Source organism: Aspergillus luchuensis, chromosome 1, assembly GCF_016861625.1.
Source record: "Aspergillus luchuensis IFO 4308 DNA, chromosome 1, nearly complete sequence".
Lineage (NCBI taxonomy): Eukaryota > Fungi > Ascomycota > Eurotiomycetes > Eurotiales > Aspergillaceae > Aspergillus > Aspergillus luchuensis.
Window position 1 is genome coordinate 2999279 of NC_054849.1, and position 17094 is coordinate 3016372.

The 17094-nt window shown below is 52.1% G+C and overlaps 8 protein-coding genes across 8 annotated transcripts; 5 read left to right on the forward strand and 3 right to left on the reverse strand.

Moving 5' to 3' along the window:
- Positions 1-350: 350 nt before the first annotated feature.
- AKAW2_11037S (uncharacterized protein) lies at positions 351-1355 on the forward strand (the record flags this gene model as incomplete). The annotated part of the gene is made up of 5 exons (XM_041681200.1): positions 351-479; positions 541-577; positions 655-722; positions 792-1165; positions 1244-1355. The coding sequence occupies 5 exons, from the start codon at positions 351-353 to the stop codon at positions 1353-1355; spliced, it is 720 nt and encodes a 239-aa protein (XP_041537757.1).
- Positions 1356-2306: 951 nt separating this feature from the next.
- On the reverse strand, positions 2307-3814 carry AKAW2_11038A (uncharacterized protein; the record flags this gene model as incomplete). Its single annotated transcript, XM_041681211.1, has 3 exons — positions 2307-2357; positions 2435-2466; positions 2533-3814. The coding sequence occupies 3 exons, from the start codon at positions 3812-3814 to the stop codon at positions 2307-2309; spliced, it is 1365 nt and encodes a 454-aa protein (XP_041537758.1).
- A 195-nt stretch (positions 3815-4009) lies between these two features.
- pgxC (putative extracellular exo-polygalacturonase) lies at positions 4010-5332 on the reverse strand (the record flags this gene model as incomplete). Its single annotated transcript, XM_041681222.1, has 1 exon — positions 4010-5332. One exon carries the CDS (start codon positions 5330-5332, stop codon positions 4010-4012), a length of 1323 nt encoding a protein of 440 aa, XP_041537759.1.
- Positions 5333-5978: 646 nt separating this feature from the next.
- AKAW2_11040S (SRPBCC domain-containing protein) lies at positions 5979-6620 on the forward strand (the record flags this gene model as incomplete). The annotated part of the gene is made up of 1 exon (XM_041681234.1): positions 5979-6620. One exon carries the CDS (start codon positions 5979-5981, stop codon positions 6618-6620), a length of 642 nt encoding a protein of 213 aa, XP_041537760.1.
- Positions 6621-9084: 2464 nt separating this feature from the next.
- AKAW2_11041S (protein kinase domain-containing protein) lies at positions 9085-10323 on the forward strand (the record flags this gene model as incomplete). Its single annotated transcript, XM_041681245.1, has 1 exon — positions 9085-10323. The coding sequence occupies one exon, from the start codon at positions 9085-9087 to the stop codon at positions 10321-10323; it is 1239 nt and encodes a 412-aa protein (XP_041537761.1).
- Positions 10324-11188: 865 nt separating this feature from the next.
- AKAW2_11042A (uncharacterized protein) lies at positions 11189-13086 on the reverse strand (the record flags this gene model as incomplete). The annotated part of the gene is made up of 2 exons (XM_041681256.1): positions 11189-12909; positions 12963-13086. 2 exons carry the CDS (start codon positions 13084-13086, stop codon positions 11189-11191), a joined length of 1845 nt encoding a protein of 614 aa, XP_041537762.1.
- A 521-nt stretch (positions 13087-13607) lies between these two features.
- On the forward strand, positions 13608-15307 carry AKAW2_11043S (putative endosome-associated ubiquitin isopeptidase (AmsH); the record flags this gene model as incomplete). Its single annotated transcript, XM_041681267.1, has 2 exons — positions 13608-13751; positions 13808-15307. 2 exons carry the CDS (start codon positions 13608-13610, stop codon positions 15305-15307), a joined length of 1644 nt encoding a protein of 547 aa, XP_041537763.1.
- Positions 15308-15541: 234 nt separating this feature from the next.
- On the forward strand, positions 15542-16504 carry AKAW2_11044S (alpha/beta fold hydrolase; the record flags this gene model as incomplete). The annotated part of the gene is made up of 1 exon (XM_041681278.1): positions 15542-16504. One exon carries the CDS (start codon positions 15542-15544, stop codon positions 16502-16504), a length of 963 nt encoding a protein of 320 aa, XP_041537764.1.
- Positions 16505-17094: the final 590 nt, after the last annotated feature.

The window sequence follows — 17094 nt, forward strand, 5'->3', positions numbered from 1 at the left end:
AAACTATGCACTTTTCTCGAACATTTCCTAACCGAGCCAGCCCACTGATGTAAGAGTACAAATGAATCTGGGCGCCAACGGACCGAACCGTGGATCCTCACAAAATGTGGTGGCACACCCAGCCCAGTCCAGCAATATCCGCGGGGATTTGACTTTATCAGTATCCTTGACGCAATAGATCTGGATCCGGCCTGCCAACCTCGGGCTTAGCATTGCCACGTCTGCTTCAGCAGCAAATTCTTTTTTTCCATTCAAAAAAGATGGTGATATCGTCAAATCTTAATTCGAAAGATGCTGCTGCTGCTCCCTGCCTCCGAAGGAAGTAGACGTCGCCCGTTCATCCCAGCAGGATGTATGCCCTGCCCGTGGGAATCGTTTTCCTTTGCGTGGCGACGATCACGGTCGCGCTGCGACTGTATACACGGTTGAGGTTGGTGAGGAAGCCAGGATGGGATGATTTGTTGATTGTGGTGTCGTTGGTGAGATACATACCCTCTAGGATAGTTGGTTGGTTGAGTAATGCTGATGTGCGGTGGATAGGCGACTGATATAGTGTTCTTTGCGTTTTTGGTTATAGGTACCACCACCACCACCCTCAGAAATACTTGGTATAGGAGAAGTGAAATTAGTACTGATAAGGATGTGATGAAATAGAAAGCCAAAACGGCCTCGCCGAAAACGAAGCAGATCTTCCGCCGGAGGTAGTGAGGAGACAACTCAAGGTAATACATCCATAACCCTAATTCTATATATATACATGATAACTAATATATGGAATGAAAATAAAATAGGCCCTCTGGATAACAATCCCCCTCTACAACCTCACCCTCACCCTCACAAAACTCTCCCTAATCTTCCTCTACCGCCGCCTCTTCCCAACACATACCTACCGCATCCTCCTCATCCTCACCCTCATCTTCGTCATCATCACCGGCCTCTGGATGGTCCTCAGCACCCTCCTCTTCTGCATCCCCATCAACGCCTTCTGGGATACTTCCCTGCCCCGTACATGTCTCCCCGAGGATGTGGTCTGGTGTCTCAACGCCGCGTTCCAAATCACTACGGATTTGATCCTTGTGGTATTGCCGTTGCCGATCCTGGCGAAGTTGAATCTGCCAAAGAGGCAGAAGGCTGCCTTGTTGGTTATTTTTGCTTTGGGGTTTTTGTATATCCCCCTACCCCATACCCACCTTGCCCCTTTTTAAAACTTATCTTATGGGTGCTGATGATGATGATGGTACAGTGTCTGCGCAACAAGCATCATCCGCCTAACAACCATCGTCCGACTCCTCCGAGATCCTGACTTTACCTGTACTCACCCCTACCCCCATTTATCAATCAAACCCACATACTAACAACCCCCAAAGCAGGAAACGGCCTCGCAGCAACCTGGTCCTTCATCGAATCCGCCGTCGCCATAACCTGCGCCTGCCTCCCGCCTCTCCGACCCTTACTCGTGCGGGTATTCCCGAGACTGATTCCTTCTCGAATGCGATCATACCATAATAACAGGGATAATAAGGAGTCGCGATCTAACAGTAACAATAACAATAACAAAGCTGAGGAGGCGGGACTTCAGCTTCCTTCACGACCACCCACGATATCTAAGTCGAGGACGAGGAAGTCTATCTCAAGGAGAGGAACGAGAAATGAGGATCTAGACTTCTTGTCTGTGTATGGAGGTGGTGGTGTGGCGGGGTTGTTTGCGCCGGGGAGTACGGTGTCGACGAGTGTTTGGGGGGATGCGGGGAGTGTTAGGTCTGCGGGAGTTGGGGATGGGCATGGGAATGGGAATGGAGATGGGAATGGGAATGGACATGGGGAAGGGGGTGGGGAGAGGGATAGTGGGGGAGAGGGGATTCAGATTATGAGGGAGGTGAGGTGGGATTCTGTTTCTGTGTCGGAGTCGGTGGACGGGAGTCATGGTTGGGGAGATGTGGAGGGGAGGTTGTCGGAGGGGACGAGTGGGAGGAGGTCGAGTGGTGCGCCGTTTTTGCATCCGCAGTGGGTGGGGGGGAATCTTGCTGAGTGGTAGTGTCACAGTATAAAGTAGGGTTTAGAGAATGGTATTTGGTGTATACACTTTGATATCTGATGTTAATGGTCTATTTCGGGCTATTAGAGAATAGTAGTACTGGGAATCATCAATGAACCGTGCTATCTACTAGTATTGATCAAGCATACTGAAGAATACTACATGACCCACACCTCTTTTAATGGCCAATTCAACCTTTACCAATCTGTTGTAAAACCCACCAGACCACCCATCATGAAACTTCACCCTCTGATCCGCCATTCTGAGCATTCTATGCCTCGGCATCTGTCTCAGCGTCCTCCCTCTGAGTAACAGTTTGTTCCTGTCTAGTCAGCTACTGTAGAAAGAGCGGATCGAGTATGGCGGGCTAATAATAATGCAAGACTGCAAGACACTCACCACGTCGGTGTCAACAAGAATTCCTGACGGCCCTGCAACAACAGAATCAATACGATTAATCTCCATTTCTGGCGCAGACACGTCTTCGAACAACTGACCCCGGCGATTCAGTCCATTCCGAGGCAGCGCACGCCCCCTCCCAAAGAAGCCGTTTCCAGTGTCTCCTGAAGTCGCAGCTTCACCTCCTTCATTCGTCTGAGGTTGAGCTTGTTCAACAGATGCAGATGCAGAAGCTGCATGGCCTGGCGTATCTACAGGAGTGACTCCGTTTGCATGATTCCGGGGAGGTGCTTCTCCTTCCTGTTCTGCCTCAGCTGAAGGGTCTGTCCCAGTAATTTGTACGGCGTGAATGGAAGATGTAAAAGTGATTGCGGATTCCGATGCGGGACGACCTCTCCGTCTGTCTAGAAATCTCATAAAGGCCCGAGCTCCCTCGCCCGTCTGGTGAGTCCCGTTCTCCTGGAATGCCTGAGCCGCTTGTGCTGCCTGAGACGCTTGGCTTGCCCGATGTTCTTGGTCTGAATGTGACATAGTCACTAGACGAGTTCCCTCCTCCCCTGGCAGAGAAGGGTTCGAATGATCCGGAGACTCTGGCGGCGAATTCAGAGGCGGGTTTGCAGGAAGGTTAGGCGAATCCGCAGGATTATTGTCAGGAGGATTTTCAGGAGTATTCGCAGGCGGACGACCCCCAGGACGCTGTTCACCACTAGTAGGTTCAGGACGTTGTTCATCACTAGTAGGTTCAGGACGCTGTTCACCACTAGTAGGTTCAGGACGCTGCCCACCACCACAAGATTCAGGAGGCTGTCCACCACCACCAGTCCCAAGAGGCTGTCCACCACCACCGGTAGTCCCAGAGGGCTGCTCACCACCAGTAGATTCAGGAGGCTGTCCACCACCAGAAGTCCCAGGAGGACGAGGCTGTTTGGGCTGGAAGCACTCACGCAGTCTTTTCCGAGAAGATAAGCACAGTCCGACAAACGGACTAACATTTAAGCTTGCCCCAAACGGCGGCTGCTCAAGCTTAAAGGATGGATCCAACAAGATAGAATTCGCAGGCAATTGAGCACCAAGCCCCTTGGGAAGATCAGAGGCCCGAGAAGAAGCATTGCTATCACTTCTCTCAGATACGCTGCGATGGTAGCTGTCGACGTCTTTGTAGCAATGATGGCAAATCACGTCGTATTCGCCTATTCGGGGGAAACAGTTGAAGCTAGCGGGAAGCATAGCCTCGTAGAGCGAGCTATCGCCCCAGTCGAAATCGCCGACTTGGATCCAGGAAGGTAGCTCGTCAAGGGGAATCAGAGGAACTACCATGTAACCTGGTCGGTAGACGTAGAAATTGGGGAACGGTTGGAATTTGTTGATAGGGTGGGACATGCGTGGTATAAATGTAGTGATATGCAGATCTTGGTTATCAAACGAGTGGATGGTGTATCAATGATAGATACTTAGTGTGAGAAGAGTACAGTAGTGGGTTGTTTTGATTGATTATTGTATATGCTTAGCTTGGGTGTGCTTTCCGGAAGCTGATATGTCAGGTGGTGCTTCCTTATTATTTTCACACTACTTCGGTCAAGTCGATATCGGGCTGTAGGTCCCGTTTTTACAGGTAAACCCAAGATCCGGATTAAGGGCTGCCGTTGCGTTCAAGCAGATCACACTCGCCGGTTCCAGAACTTGCGGGTATAGCTGAATGTTGTCCGTCACAAAGTTCTTACAAGACTGGCTCGTATGGCACTCAATAATGAGGGCCTCCGTATGCTTCAGATTGGGCAGCCCAACGTTGTACCAGCAAGGGTCGGAGACGCAAGAGCCGTCACCGGGCTGGTACGTATTGATCGAGCCAGAAAAGTCAGACCAGGTGAAATCCTCCATCATCACAGCCGAACTGGCATTGACAGTCCCGGACCGGGAGGCACCCTGGTCGCTATAGCTTTGAGTGACATAGATAGGGAACGTCACATTGAAGACTCTAATGTTATTCCAGGTCACATTCTTGACGAGTCCGGTACCTCCGCTCCATGACTTGAAGCGTGCAGCGTAGAGGCCATCGACGACAGTCACATCGTCAAATCGGATGTTGCTGATATTGGCAAAGTCTGTGGGATCTTTCCCCAGTGATCCGATGCTCATGCCATGAGTCTGGTAGCCGATGGTGTTTCTTGTGAAGAGAATATCGTGCGAGTCCGCGCCTACTGCAATCGCGTCGTCGCCGTTGTACATGATACTGTCGGTAATCTGGATATTGGTCCCCTCCACATCGAAGCCATCTGTGTTGAAAGGAAAGCTACCTGTCGAGGTAGCATCGATGATGGCATGGCTAACTGTAATGTCTTGTCCATGCAGCTTGACATTCCAAGCGATAGGCTTCCTGGACCTGAAGTATTTTATGGTCGCTTGGCTAGTCTTGAAGCTCATGAGATGCGGACGATTGTCGATGCCTGAACTACCCGCAGGGTTCGCATCCCACCAGGGCTGTCCATACGAGTCGATCCAGCCATTATTCACGTCTTCGGGACCAGTCCAGTCCACCTTGGGCCCTTCCAAGGTGAACCATGTAGAGCTACCGTCACTGACGATATTCTGCACTGCAGTTATATTCTGTGGCAGATGCAGATTGCCGTGCATCCGGATCTCCACATTGCTGAGGTTGGTGGCCGTGATCGGCTGGAAGACATTATAATTTACACCCTCCTCGAAGATGATAACCGAGTCAGTTGCGCATTCTGCGAAAGCCTGGGAGATGGCAGACGAGTCATCAGCCGTTCCATTTGATGCCTGATATTTAGACGGAACCACGCATTGTTGGCTTCGCGATGCTCTGCTGGAGTGTGGAACCCCGTGGACGAGTGACGAAGAAAGAAGGAATAGGAGTGATGCCTTGAAAACAGACATGATGATGCGTGAGTAGACAATAACCCACTAATTAGCCAGTAGCATTCGCATACTCACCCTTACTTATATCTCAAGTTGGTGTATCGTCTCGAGGTTCAGGTCCTCAACTGCCATGCCATTAGACATGACAAGCGTTCGGAAATTTGCATGTTTCTCAAGTCCATTAACCGGGAAATTTCCTGAAGAGGCCGCAAGTAGAGTATGCGCGGGACCTGATCGGCGTATAGATCAACCAAGACAGCAGCGCATTAGGCTGGCATTGGTGGAGAAATTGTGACAGTTAGCCAAGTGTGGAGAGCTGCCCAGAGACAGCCAAGGTAGCTATCTTCCTGCTTCCCCGGACGTTCATGATGAGAGAAGTGTACGTAAAGAGCACCTAAGAAAATAGATAAAATAGACAAAGGAGTAGATTGACTGCTGATGTCAAACAAAGTGAGAGAGCTGGTATGCTGCAGGGATGCGATGGCGGCGTGCAAGTGTTTATCCGGGGTCACATGGGGGTGGAGCCGGGATTCCAGAGCGAAACTTCTCCTGTCAGTGTCATAGCTTCTTGCTAGTTAGCTACCTCTACTATCGCGTGTTGGAATATTAGTCCCATCCTACATCTACTTCACATCTACATTCCTACAAATTAGCTCTCTTCAAAATGACCGCCCCCACACCCAAGTCGGCGCTCGCAACAATGCCGACACCCAATATCCCTGCATCCGAAGCTGTCGGCCACTGCCAGAGCGTCGCAATTATCGATGCTCCACTGCAAGAAGTCTGGGATACTCTCATGGACACCTCTACCTTTCCCTCATGGAATCGATTCGTCCCTGCCGTGACTATCCGAGAGCACTCCGGATGCGAAGGGGGCGATCTCTCCCCCGTTCTCCAGGCCGGGACGAAGATGACGTATCACGTGAACATGAAGCCGACCAGCTCGTCCCAGCCACAGCGTGCACAGGCGAGCAATGATACTCCATTGGTCGTGACAGAGTGTGATCCGCCCAGCGAGAGCAAGAAATTCGGTCGCATTGTTTGGGTTCTTGATAAGCAGGCGCAAGGTCGCATCATGTCCTCACTGTTGGCGGCGGAACGGGTCCATGAGTTCGTGGAAGTTGATATTCAGGATGAACAGGGACAGATGAGAAAGGGGACGGAAGTGCGTAACTGGGAAGCGCAGAATGGAGCCCTGGCGTATGTGGTTCGCTGGATGGTGGGGGCTCAGCTGGAAGTAAATTTTGAGGTGTGGTTGCAGGATCTCAAGGAGTATGTTGAGAAGCAGACGAAGGCGCGGGAATAAGATGAGCTAGTTAGTAGGCTAGGGTGTGCCCCTTTACTTTGTACATAGTAATAATACGAGTTTGTATGGATGGCTCCTTGCTGAGAGAGTGGTTTGGTAGGGATTGCTGCATGCTGGGTAAATTGGATGAATATCCTTGGATACGTATCTAAACTCTCGACTCTCTGTTCTGTAGTGTTTTTTTCCCCGAACTCTCAAGGTCCCTGCTGGATGTGATCAAATACTCACAGTACGGGATTCCGAGACAGCCTTACAGCCACAACTAGCGTCGGCCCCGTGCGCGCTTGGCACGGCGATGTGTGCTATTCCAGAGCCATCCACCGGTTCCGTGCCAGGTCATTGCGTCGGGAACCGTTCCTTTGATCCCGTATGGTGAAGTGAGATATCAGATTGCCAGGCTTTGTCCCCAACTTGCAGTAGAGGGTGGAGCTGAGAGAGGTGCCAGTGTCAGCACTTCGGAAAGGAGGGAATTGTAGGAGTCGCGGAAGAAACAGAGGATGACTCCACGCTACTAGGATGGCCCTAGTTGAGTAGTTATATGCGAGGCTTACGATGGCCAGTGGGAGGAGGGTCATGCACCTGATGTGACAGTAACTGAAACTACTACTATTTGAGAAAGACTGAGTTTGGTAGGAGGTCGGATGCAAAGTGGAGATTGGAAGAGCGTCTCAATGGCAGGCAATTTCCCTGGCAGACCATGACCCACGTGGGGATGGAGATTGGCTGAGGCCCCGTCCGAGGGTTACGTCCTCGGCTGTCTCTTGTCTCTTGAACAGGCCTTTTTTGGGTTCGTCCTCGTCTTTCCCCCCTTTCAAGCAGCCACCATCGAAGGTTCGAATTTTCGTTCATCCTTCCTGATCTGGAGTATGCGATGGGACCCTCGCCAGATTGAAACGGGGCCGCTATACTACCGTTTGATACATCCACGCAGAAAGAAGAGGGCTCCTGCAGGACTACCGCAGGGTGGATGAGCCATGGTCTGCATGTACCCATGTAACGGAGTCCTACTTTCTTTTTCCTTCAGTCGGGATGTTACGATAAGATCGACTAGTCTCGGGCTGGCTGAGAGACCACGACCATAATGTATCTACTGTATGTTCCCTACAGTGTCCAGCAGACGCCACGACGCGCGTGAAATAGTGGAATTTGAAGACCTCGAGATGGTCATCCCTGCAGCATAGTGTGTCACACTTTTCACGGTCTTCGTCATCCTTTCCTTTAGGGGGTGGAGACACCACAAAACAAGGATGGGATTATGGTTGTTCATTCACCCTTTGCGACGGCCATCCAGGGCGAAAATGCGAGGGTGACAGCCGTTTGTGCCCGAATGACTGGGTGAGAAGGAGACTAAAGTCAACTAACAAGTAGAAAACTGCACGAAATTCGAGGGTTGAGGGGCCAGCTAGACCCACCGGCTTGCCGTATTAGGACAACCGGACAACTAACGACGGGAGACTAGTGCCCAATTGGGGATAGTGTCCGTGCAAATGGAGGAGAAACGCGAAAGTCGCAATTCCATTCAGTCTCGCTTTTTCCTCTTTTCTTGCAGTCGCATTCATGGCTCTCTCTTACTTCTCCCGGTTGCCGCTGCGGCTTTCTTGCTCATCAAACTTTACCCCGGCTTGCTTTCCCCGTTTTACCTCCCAATTTCAACATGCTGCCTCGAAATAGAGATAGAAAATGCACACCCGAAAAGGACCGATGCTGCTCCGAGCATGTCAGTGGGACTACGAAAATGGTCTCCCCGCCAGGCCAGACTCGCCCCGGTGGGTGGAACTGAACTATCTATTTGGCATGTCACGGTTACTTGCGACGGTTTGCTGTAATCACCCATGGTTCCTCGGGCACAATTAAGCTATCGCTCTTTCTGTCGATCTATCCAGTTACTCCCTCTCTTTTCGAACAAAAAATAAATTAATTTGCATTTTCCAAATCCACCGGGTCGAGACTCGTCGCCTCCTCAAATTTTTCTACTCCCTGCTTGGTGTTGATTTTCTACTTTCACTCTGATTCTATCCTTCTGTTCTGCTCTTCTAGACCATGTATATGTTGCAGTCCTCATCAGTCCGCTGTCTCTTGTCCTATTCATCTTCCTGCACCTTGACCCATCAATAGTCAGTCTTAAGCGCCAGGCGGACTCGAATCCCGGTGCCGACGTCATCCAACCGGCTTGCCACCAATTGCCTCGTCATTGGCTATATGCCCACTGCTATTGCTTCTTTAAATCTTATTCAAGGTCCTCGGAAATCCAGCGACACCAGCAGACGTTCTAGTGATTTATCTCGTATTCGCGCCAGTCCAGTATAGATACGCGGCGTTTTCTTATCGCGCCTCTTGACCGGAGATCCCTGGTCCTATCGGCGCTGAAACCAAACCGTCGCACCGATTTCAACTGTCGCCTTCCCCGCTATCCCCGCCTCTTGCGATCTTCACAGAGGCATCTGCTTCTTCAGAGTTGTTCATCATGACTCCTACGCATTTGCCGTTCCCGCTTTCTGTTCGCACTCAACATGATACGGATACTCGCGCGCCGCCTCTTCTAGTGGTGCCCGGACTGACACCTCCGGTGACGCCTACTGTAGATGACGAGAGTCTTTCAGGCAGCGTTGCCACCCTACATTCTGGGGCTTCCAGTCCATTCTTGTCGCCTGTCGAAGGAAAATTTAAAGATGTCGATGCGGAAGATCGCACGGTGTCCACCTCTGACTCATTCACGGATGAGTTGGAATACCACAAGGACCCCAAAGGCCGGCCTGTCGAGTATGGCCGCGGTCTCTGGAGCGTTGTCTACAAAGCAACTCCTTGCGAGCCCTCCAAGCCCTACCTGCTTACGCCTCCCAGCTCTCCAGCTGTCAAAGCCCGCACGGTAGCAGTCAAGTCACCCGCAAGGCGAGATGCGCACTCCATTTTGGATGCCGAAGCGCTCGCCTTGACTCGGGTCAGCCGTGTCGCTGGGTCACAGAACCATGTTGTTCCCTTCAAAGGATATATCGCAGACTCTCACTCCATCGTCATGTCAGCAGTGCCGTTGGCACTCTCGACCTATATCGAAGAAAAAGCCGCTGTGGCTTTGCAGAACAAGACCACCAAAACCATGTTCGAGCCCATTCAGGGCATGACCCAGTGGTATGACCTCGCAAAGAAGCTCATCACTGGTCTGTGCTGGCTCCATGACGGGCCGCAGATGGTACACGGTGATATCAAGCCTCACAACATCTTGCTCCGTGCACGCTCAAACGACGACGATTTGGAATCCGACCACTTCCCTTACGAACCGCTGTTTGCCGATTTCTCCTCCGCTCACCCTATCAGCAATTCTTCCTCTCCCGAAAGCAGTCTGGGCACGGCTCTGACAGCTTTAACACCACCATTCACAGCCCCGGAGCTTCTATGTGTCTCATCATTAAAATCCCCAGACGTGGCGCCAACCCCAGAGTCTGATGTCTTCTCTCTAGCCGTTACTCTACTGGCTGCCGCTACAGGCGATCTGCTCCTCTACCCGGGTGCCAACCACTTCCAGCGTCTAGCCATGGCCCGTGAAGGCCACCGCGTGATTGAGTTTGCTCGCTCCGGGCCGAATGGATCTCGCATACCGCGCAACGGGATCGTCGAACAAATCATCAAACCGGCAATCCTCAAAGACCCGAGCCAGCGCATCAAACCTGCTGAATGGGTTAATTTGGTCGAGTCTATTACGATCTAAGTTTGACTCATGGTTGCCTTCCTTTCGTTATCGCATCCCGCGCTCTTATCTCGGGACTACCTTTAATCTCTCGTTATCTTCGGACTTTTCTACTTCGGCCATTTCTTCACCTAGCCTCTTTTCTAATCTTTCTTTCACATATTTGTCAGACTTTTGTCTGGTTTTTATCACCTTTTATCTTCTTGGCACTACTTCTTTCTTTTCTTTTTTCTTACTATGTTCAACTTCTACCAGAAACTTTCAAGATACCCGTTAGAATAGATGTGCAGACGAAACAAGATTTACATTTCCACATGACTCATTCTTCCCAGATAGTTACCTGAAGTATCAATAATGGCAACAGCCACTTGCATTTCAATTCACTTGTGGAGCCATGTGGACCTACCCTTCCTTAGTATGCTCTCTAGACCCCTGATTTAGGTCCAACTATGGCTTATCTCGAATCAAGAATACCTAGTATTACTATTTCCATCACAGATAGCCATTTGATGTTTCCACCGAACAAGCATCTCACATGGGATTTTAACTCCATTACGCTAGAGCATGCAGCAGAGTCATTGAACTAGAAGACGCCAAAACAATCGAACTTAATGGTGTCAGTCGTTGTAAAGCAAGTAATGATCTCGCCAACTAATCTCTCAGTGCTCTTGATTGAAATCAACTCCGGCTCGGATTAAGGTTATGTTACTGCACCATATACAAATTTCATTCCTAGTTGTTTGTTTGTATGTTCTATCAATTTTTGAGAAGAGTCTATCATCTATCATATAATACTACATATAGTACATGCTAGTTATACATATCTCATAACCAGATACAAATATATCCATCCATCCATCCATCCAACCACCCAAAGATAACTCTCCTAATGAAGTCTCTTCTTCACCATCTCACGATGCACCCCCGTCTTATACGACGTCAACGTCCCCCCGAACAACCGATTCAACTGCACACTCGACACCGAGACCCCGCTGCGCTGGTACTCGATGCAAATATCCCAGATTGTCGACGTCGAGAGGATGTGTACGCGCACATCGCTCAGATCGTAGTCCAGGTTCTCCTGGAAACTGGTTACCGGGTCGGTGCTGCCCCCGTGGATGGTTTTCGGGAGACTGTCAAAGTCTGGTTTTGGTGTCTTCGCGGCATATTCGGCTAGGCTGGGGATGGATTTGACGATGTCGTTGGTGGAGCGGCCTGGGAAGATGAGTTGGAGGACTTCAGCGACGGAGAGGGCTTCGCGGCCGCGGCCGAGGGAGAGGGAGAGGGTCTCGAAGAGGCGGAAGGCGTCGCCGCGTTGGGAGGGGTCGAGGGAGTTGATTTTCTCAATGACGGGGGAGTTGGGGTTCGGTTCGAAGTAGACTATGCTGCGGTCGATGCCTTGGGGGTAGAGTTCTTCCGGGTGGATGAGGAGGGGCTCGAAGGGACGGCGGTCCCAGGCTAGGAGCGCGTCGTCGAAGTTGTTGTTGCTGCGGAGGGATGTGCGGTAGCTGTCGTGGATGTGGGGAAATTGTTTGAGGTGGTCGTGGTAGTTTTCCTGGCCTTCGTCGGTGATGGAGCTTCGCAGGGCGGATATTTTGTCGAGGATGGGTTTGAAGTCGGCGGAGGTTGTGTTGGGGTCGGCGGCTGCTCGTGATAGAGCGTCGTATTGGGCGTCGATTTCGCGGGACTGGTCGACCATTTGCTGGAGGAAGTATGCTTGTCGGTTGTCTCGGTTGAGTCGGGTCTGCGCGCGACTGCGCTTCTTCTTGGCTTCGGCGTAGCCGGGGGTGGATTTGTCCATGTTGTCCAGGGCTTGGATGTCTTCGCAGAATCTGTCGTGAAGGGCAGTCCTGATGCGTGGTGTGTAGGGCACGGGTTTCCGGCCGGGGTCGGGGCTCTCCGGAGCTGGGAGGAGAGGTTGGAATTCCCTCCCAGGGGGTGTGGTGATGTTCTTTTCGGCGGCTCTTTCGGCGACACGCGCGGCATTGTCTATGGCGACGTTGAACCCCTTGTGGTTAACCCAGAACTTCTCGTCTTGAGGAGCAGCGACTTCGAAGGTATGGAGCGCGACATTCTCCGTCCAAAGCGATACTCGTCGGCGATCGACGACGTAGCGGGGGATGATGGCCTGCGATTCTGTCGATGGTAGAGACGCAAGCAATCGGATAGCCCCGTAAGAGTGTAGTCCCGTCTGCTGCATACAGGTCTCCATGAACATCTGCCACCATCTGCCTGCGGTGAAATGGTCTTTGTCGGAGGTCGTGGCGGGAAGGTTCGCGAGTACTAGAAGGGTGTCGTTCTTTGGCAGAACACCGGTATGATCGCCATTGTCGGGCCCTTGTTCCGGGAAATGCTCCGTGAGCACAGGTTTCCAGTCGCCGATGGAGAAGACGTCCATGGACAATAACTTGTAGGAAGGATGGCTCTGGGCCAGTGGGTCTAGCAGCGGTCGGAAGTTCTGCAGCTCGGGTTCAACGAGGACATGTCGTCGCGGCTGGAGAAGGCGGTTGATCTTGGATGACCAGAGGCCAGCTCCAGGCCACAGGTCGAGGATGTCCAACGGCCGATTGCGGAGGAGGTACGGTGACAGGCGCTGCAAAGCATGATCTGTGTAACGAAGGTGTTAGAAAATACAGGAAGAATATATTAGCTGCACTCACCACATAGCTCCTCACTGACAATCTCCGGTTTCCTGTTGGTTCTCCGCTTGAGGTGGCCGGGGAAGCACTTGGCGATGGATTTCGCAAGCGGAAACCGTGCGAGGGCTGAGGCTCGTGGAGCCATTGTAAGGCACCAGGTCTGCGGACGAGACCAAGATGCAGAGCGATCAGCCTTTCTGGTATTCGAGGAAGGGGACCCTGGCGGACGGCGTCATGGTTGGGCGGCCGAACGAGAAGAATGGAAGTGAAGGTGGAGCGGAAGCCGAGAGATGGAGAAGAACAAATACCAGCGCGACTCGCCGGCCGATCTTCTTTGCAGCTCCGCCGAACTTAAAAGAACCAACTTCTGCACTCTCTCCTGTACCTGACCAACTATCGCCCACCCCGCTCGGTTGGTGGAATGCAAACACGATGCACCTTGATTTAAAGCTATAAATTACCTGCTCCACATTTCGTGTGCCTGAACACCACCCGATCATTCGGTGTCTTGACTCTGCTGCCTATCATCTACATGCGGCACGCCCCCACCACGACTGCCGCTGGTCTCGCGCCAGACGTCAATGAACTGCGACTGCTGCGACAGGCCTGCTGATTCTCTTCGATTTAATCATCATCATCGACCGTGAAATCGATTCATGCGCAGTCATGGCCGCCCATCTACCTCCAGCCACCGGTGCGGGGTCTCCGCAGAGCGTGGAATCGATCACTCGCATGGCTCAGGATTATGAGTACAACCCGTCTATACCTTTACGCTACTGGCTGCGAACAGCGTCTACACTCATGAGAGAGGTTGGTATACTCCTTGCTTGGTTATGGTGGAGTGACCTGACGAGAATGGTGGCTAGGCTCGCATCTACGAACGCGAAAAGCACGAAGAACAAGCCTACCTTTTATTGTTTCGTCATGCTCAGCTAGTACTCGTTAATTTGGCCGAACACCCAGAGGCCAAGGATGAGAAAAACCGGAAAGCTCTGGTGGAAGCCGAAAAGGAGGTCAAACGGAACCTGAAGGTCCTGGAAGTCCTGAAACCTCGAATCAACAAACGCTACGAGCGCTATACTCAGTTGATGCGTGAACGGCAAGCTCGCGCACCAGCAGCCGCGAATAACACTCCCACTTCAATCCAACGCCCCCCTCAGGACCCCGCCCTTGCAGGAGTTGTGGAACCTCTGGAAGCAGGAGAGAACAAAGACCTGGCGGTGCAGCTGGCGCGGACGGAGCTTAGCCGACGGGCGACTGTCCGAAAGGCTATCCGACAAGCAGGCATAACACCTGAGGAGGAGCAGACTCGCCGTGCAGCTGGCGTGTGGGGAGACTGGGAGCATGCCCTGCGCAAAGATGGATCCGAGGACGATGACTTGAGCCGGCGCATACAGAACGTGAGGATACAGATGGACGATCCGCGGGCGGATCACCGTCCACAGGTGGCTACTAAGCCTATGGCTCGGCCATCTTCGGCAACCTCTTCGACCGGCGCGTACAAGTATCCGAGCGTCCCTCGTCAGAAGCCGCTGGAAGTTCCGTCGGCCGCAAAGGTCGAGCCTAAGATTGTTCTTCCGCCTAAAGCACCCGCACTACCTCCTAAGAAAGCTTCGTATGTACATGAACTGGCTGGCCTCGAAGGACCTTCACCTCCACCTCGTCCAGACAAGATCTCGTCCGCAGGAATTCCAGCTGAGCCTCCTGCGCTTCCTGGAAAGGTTCCAGCAACCGATGGACCAGCTGCAAGCCCGGATTTGGACCCGTCCAGCTATACCTTTAAGCCATCTGCTTATCTCGAGAACGGAACGCCTCTGCGGACGTTGTTCCTGCCACCTGATCTACGCAAGCACTTCATCTCACTGGTATCCCCGAACACGCAGCGCAATCTAGAGACGTGCGGCATTCTGTGCGGCACGCTTGTCTCCAACGCCTTGTTCGTGTCGAGGCTTCTCATCCCTGAACAGACTGCCACTTCGGACACATGCGAGACGGTGAACGAGTCAGCCATCTTCGACTACTGTGATTCGGAGGACCTGATGGTGCTCGGCTGGATCCATACGCACCCGACGCAGACGTGTTTTATGAGCTCGCGCGACCTGCACACGCATTGCGGATACCAAGTGATGCTGCCGGAGAGCATCGCGATCGTGTGCGCACCTAGTAAGACGCCAGACTGGGGAGTGTTCCGACTGACGGATCCGCCGGGGCTGAAGACGGTGCTCAACTGCACGCAGTCAGGACTCTTCCATCCCCACGGAGAGGCGAACATCTACACCGACGCACTGCGGCCGGGACATGTATTTGAAGCGAAGGGATTGGAATTTGAGACGGTGGATTTGCGTCCAAAGGGGTCTCAAATCTGACATTAGATCTTTGTTGCGAATCACTCTGAGCGTCGATAGCATATGATTACATGATAGGAGCTAATGAGGAATGATGCACTAGCCAATATTTGACTATCTAGTTTATCAGCTAGACTACAATGAAAATAGCTAACTAACCAACAAACTATTATGTGACGATCCCTGCAAGCCTCATCCTTTTATGATCCACTCATACTCCCGCTTCTTCCACAACACACTCCTACTACCATCATCATGTCGACTAATCCCCTCTACATTGGCACCCACATCCCCATCGGCCCCCACAAGCTGTACCTGCATCTGCACGGCCCACCCCGCACCACTCAACCTCTAACCATCTTCCTCGCCGGCGCCGGCGATGTTTCTTCCAGCTACACCGCTGTAATCCGCTTATTGAGCCCCTTCGCTCCGTGTCTGGTCTACGACCGCACCGGTCTCGGCCGCAGCGATGCCCCAGACCAAGCTACCAGCTACAAGCCCAGCGCGACTCTCGCCGCATCGGAATTGCACACTCTACTTACCAACGCAGAACTCCCACCACCATATGTCTTAGTGGGACACTCATACGGCGCTATTATCGCGAGGGAGTACCTCCACCTCTACTCAGATGATATCAGCGGGATGGTACTCGTCGAGGGATCAACCGAGCATCAGTACACACTGTTCGACGATAATCCCAATCTGGACAGTGATATCGCTGCTGTCCTGGGAGAGATAAACTTCGCTACGGTGACGGGGTTACGTGAGAACGCTAAGTTATCTCGGGAGGAGTGGAGAGAGCGAGCGAGGGATATTGCGCGGGGAATGGGGATGTGGGAGGCTGAGAGGGGGAATCTGGTGGGGGTTTGTAGGGAGTTGGAGGGGAAGAGGCAGTTACAGGTGCAGGGAGGAGGGTTAGGGGAGAGGCCATTGTCTGTGGTGATGGGACGGGGTTGGGAGGATTATCAGAGGGTTTATGAGAGGGGAGTAGAGATGGGGAATGGGAGTGATGAGCAAAGAGAGGCGGTTAGAAGGTTCCTGGGGAGATGTGAGGGGGTGGTTGGGGAGTGGCAGAGAGAGCAGTTGAGGTTGTCGAGGAGAGCGAGGTTGGTCGAGGTGGATTGTGGACATCAGGTGCATTTGGTGAGGCCGGATGTAGTGGTGGGGGAGGTGAGATGGGTGTTGGAGATGATTGAGAGAAGTAGTAGTATGCTGTAGTATAGTAGTGTTGTAGATTTGTGGTAGTCGTGAGATATGCTATGTCTATTACAGATGCATCAAGAAATTCTCAGCAAAGTATAACTGCAAGACACAGAAGTGAGGCAGTTGTGAGTCTTCGAGACTGTATAAGTGTCAAGATGACAGCAAATTGATGCTATTCCCACTGCAGGCCTCCCCCCACCATTCCCAATCAGGAAACCCCGGGCTTGGCGCCATCGCAATTCCAGCGAAAGCGACTTGCTTTTACTGCTTTCTTCTTCTCTTCTTCTCTTCTGCAACTCTCCACTGCCTTTCTGCTACGGCTTCTTCTCTCTTCCTATCATCTTCTCAACCTCATCTTCTTCCGGTTTTCATTCGCTGCATCTCCCCTGCTGCGAGAATCCTTCAGATCCACCTCTCAGTTAATACGAGAGTTTACAATATCTTAACCTCATCCATCTCTCCTCTCCTCCATTCCCGGCACAGTGAATCCCACCGGCTCGTGCGACAGAGTGAGTCCACCATCATCTCAACACATCCCTTTGATTCTCCTTTCGGGCGCATCCGCTTCACTTGTTTGTGGCTTGATTCTTTTGCATTCCCTGCAT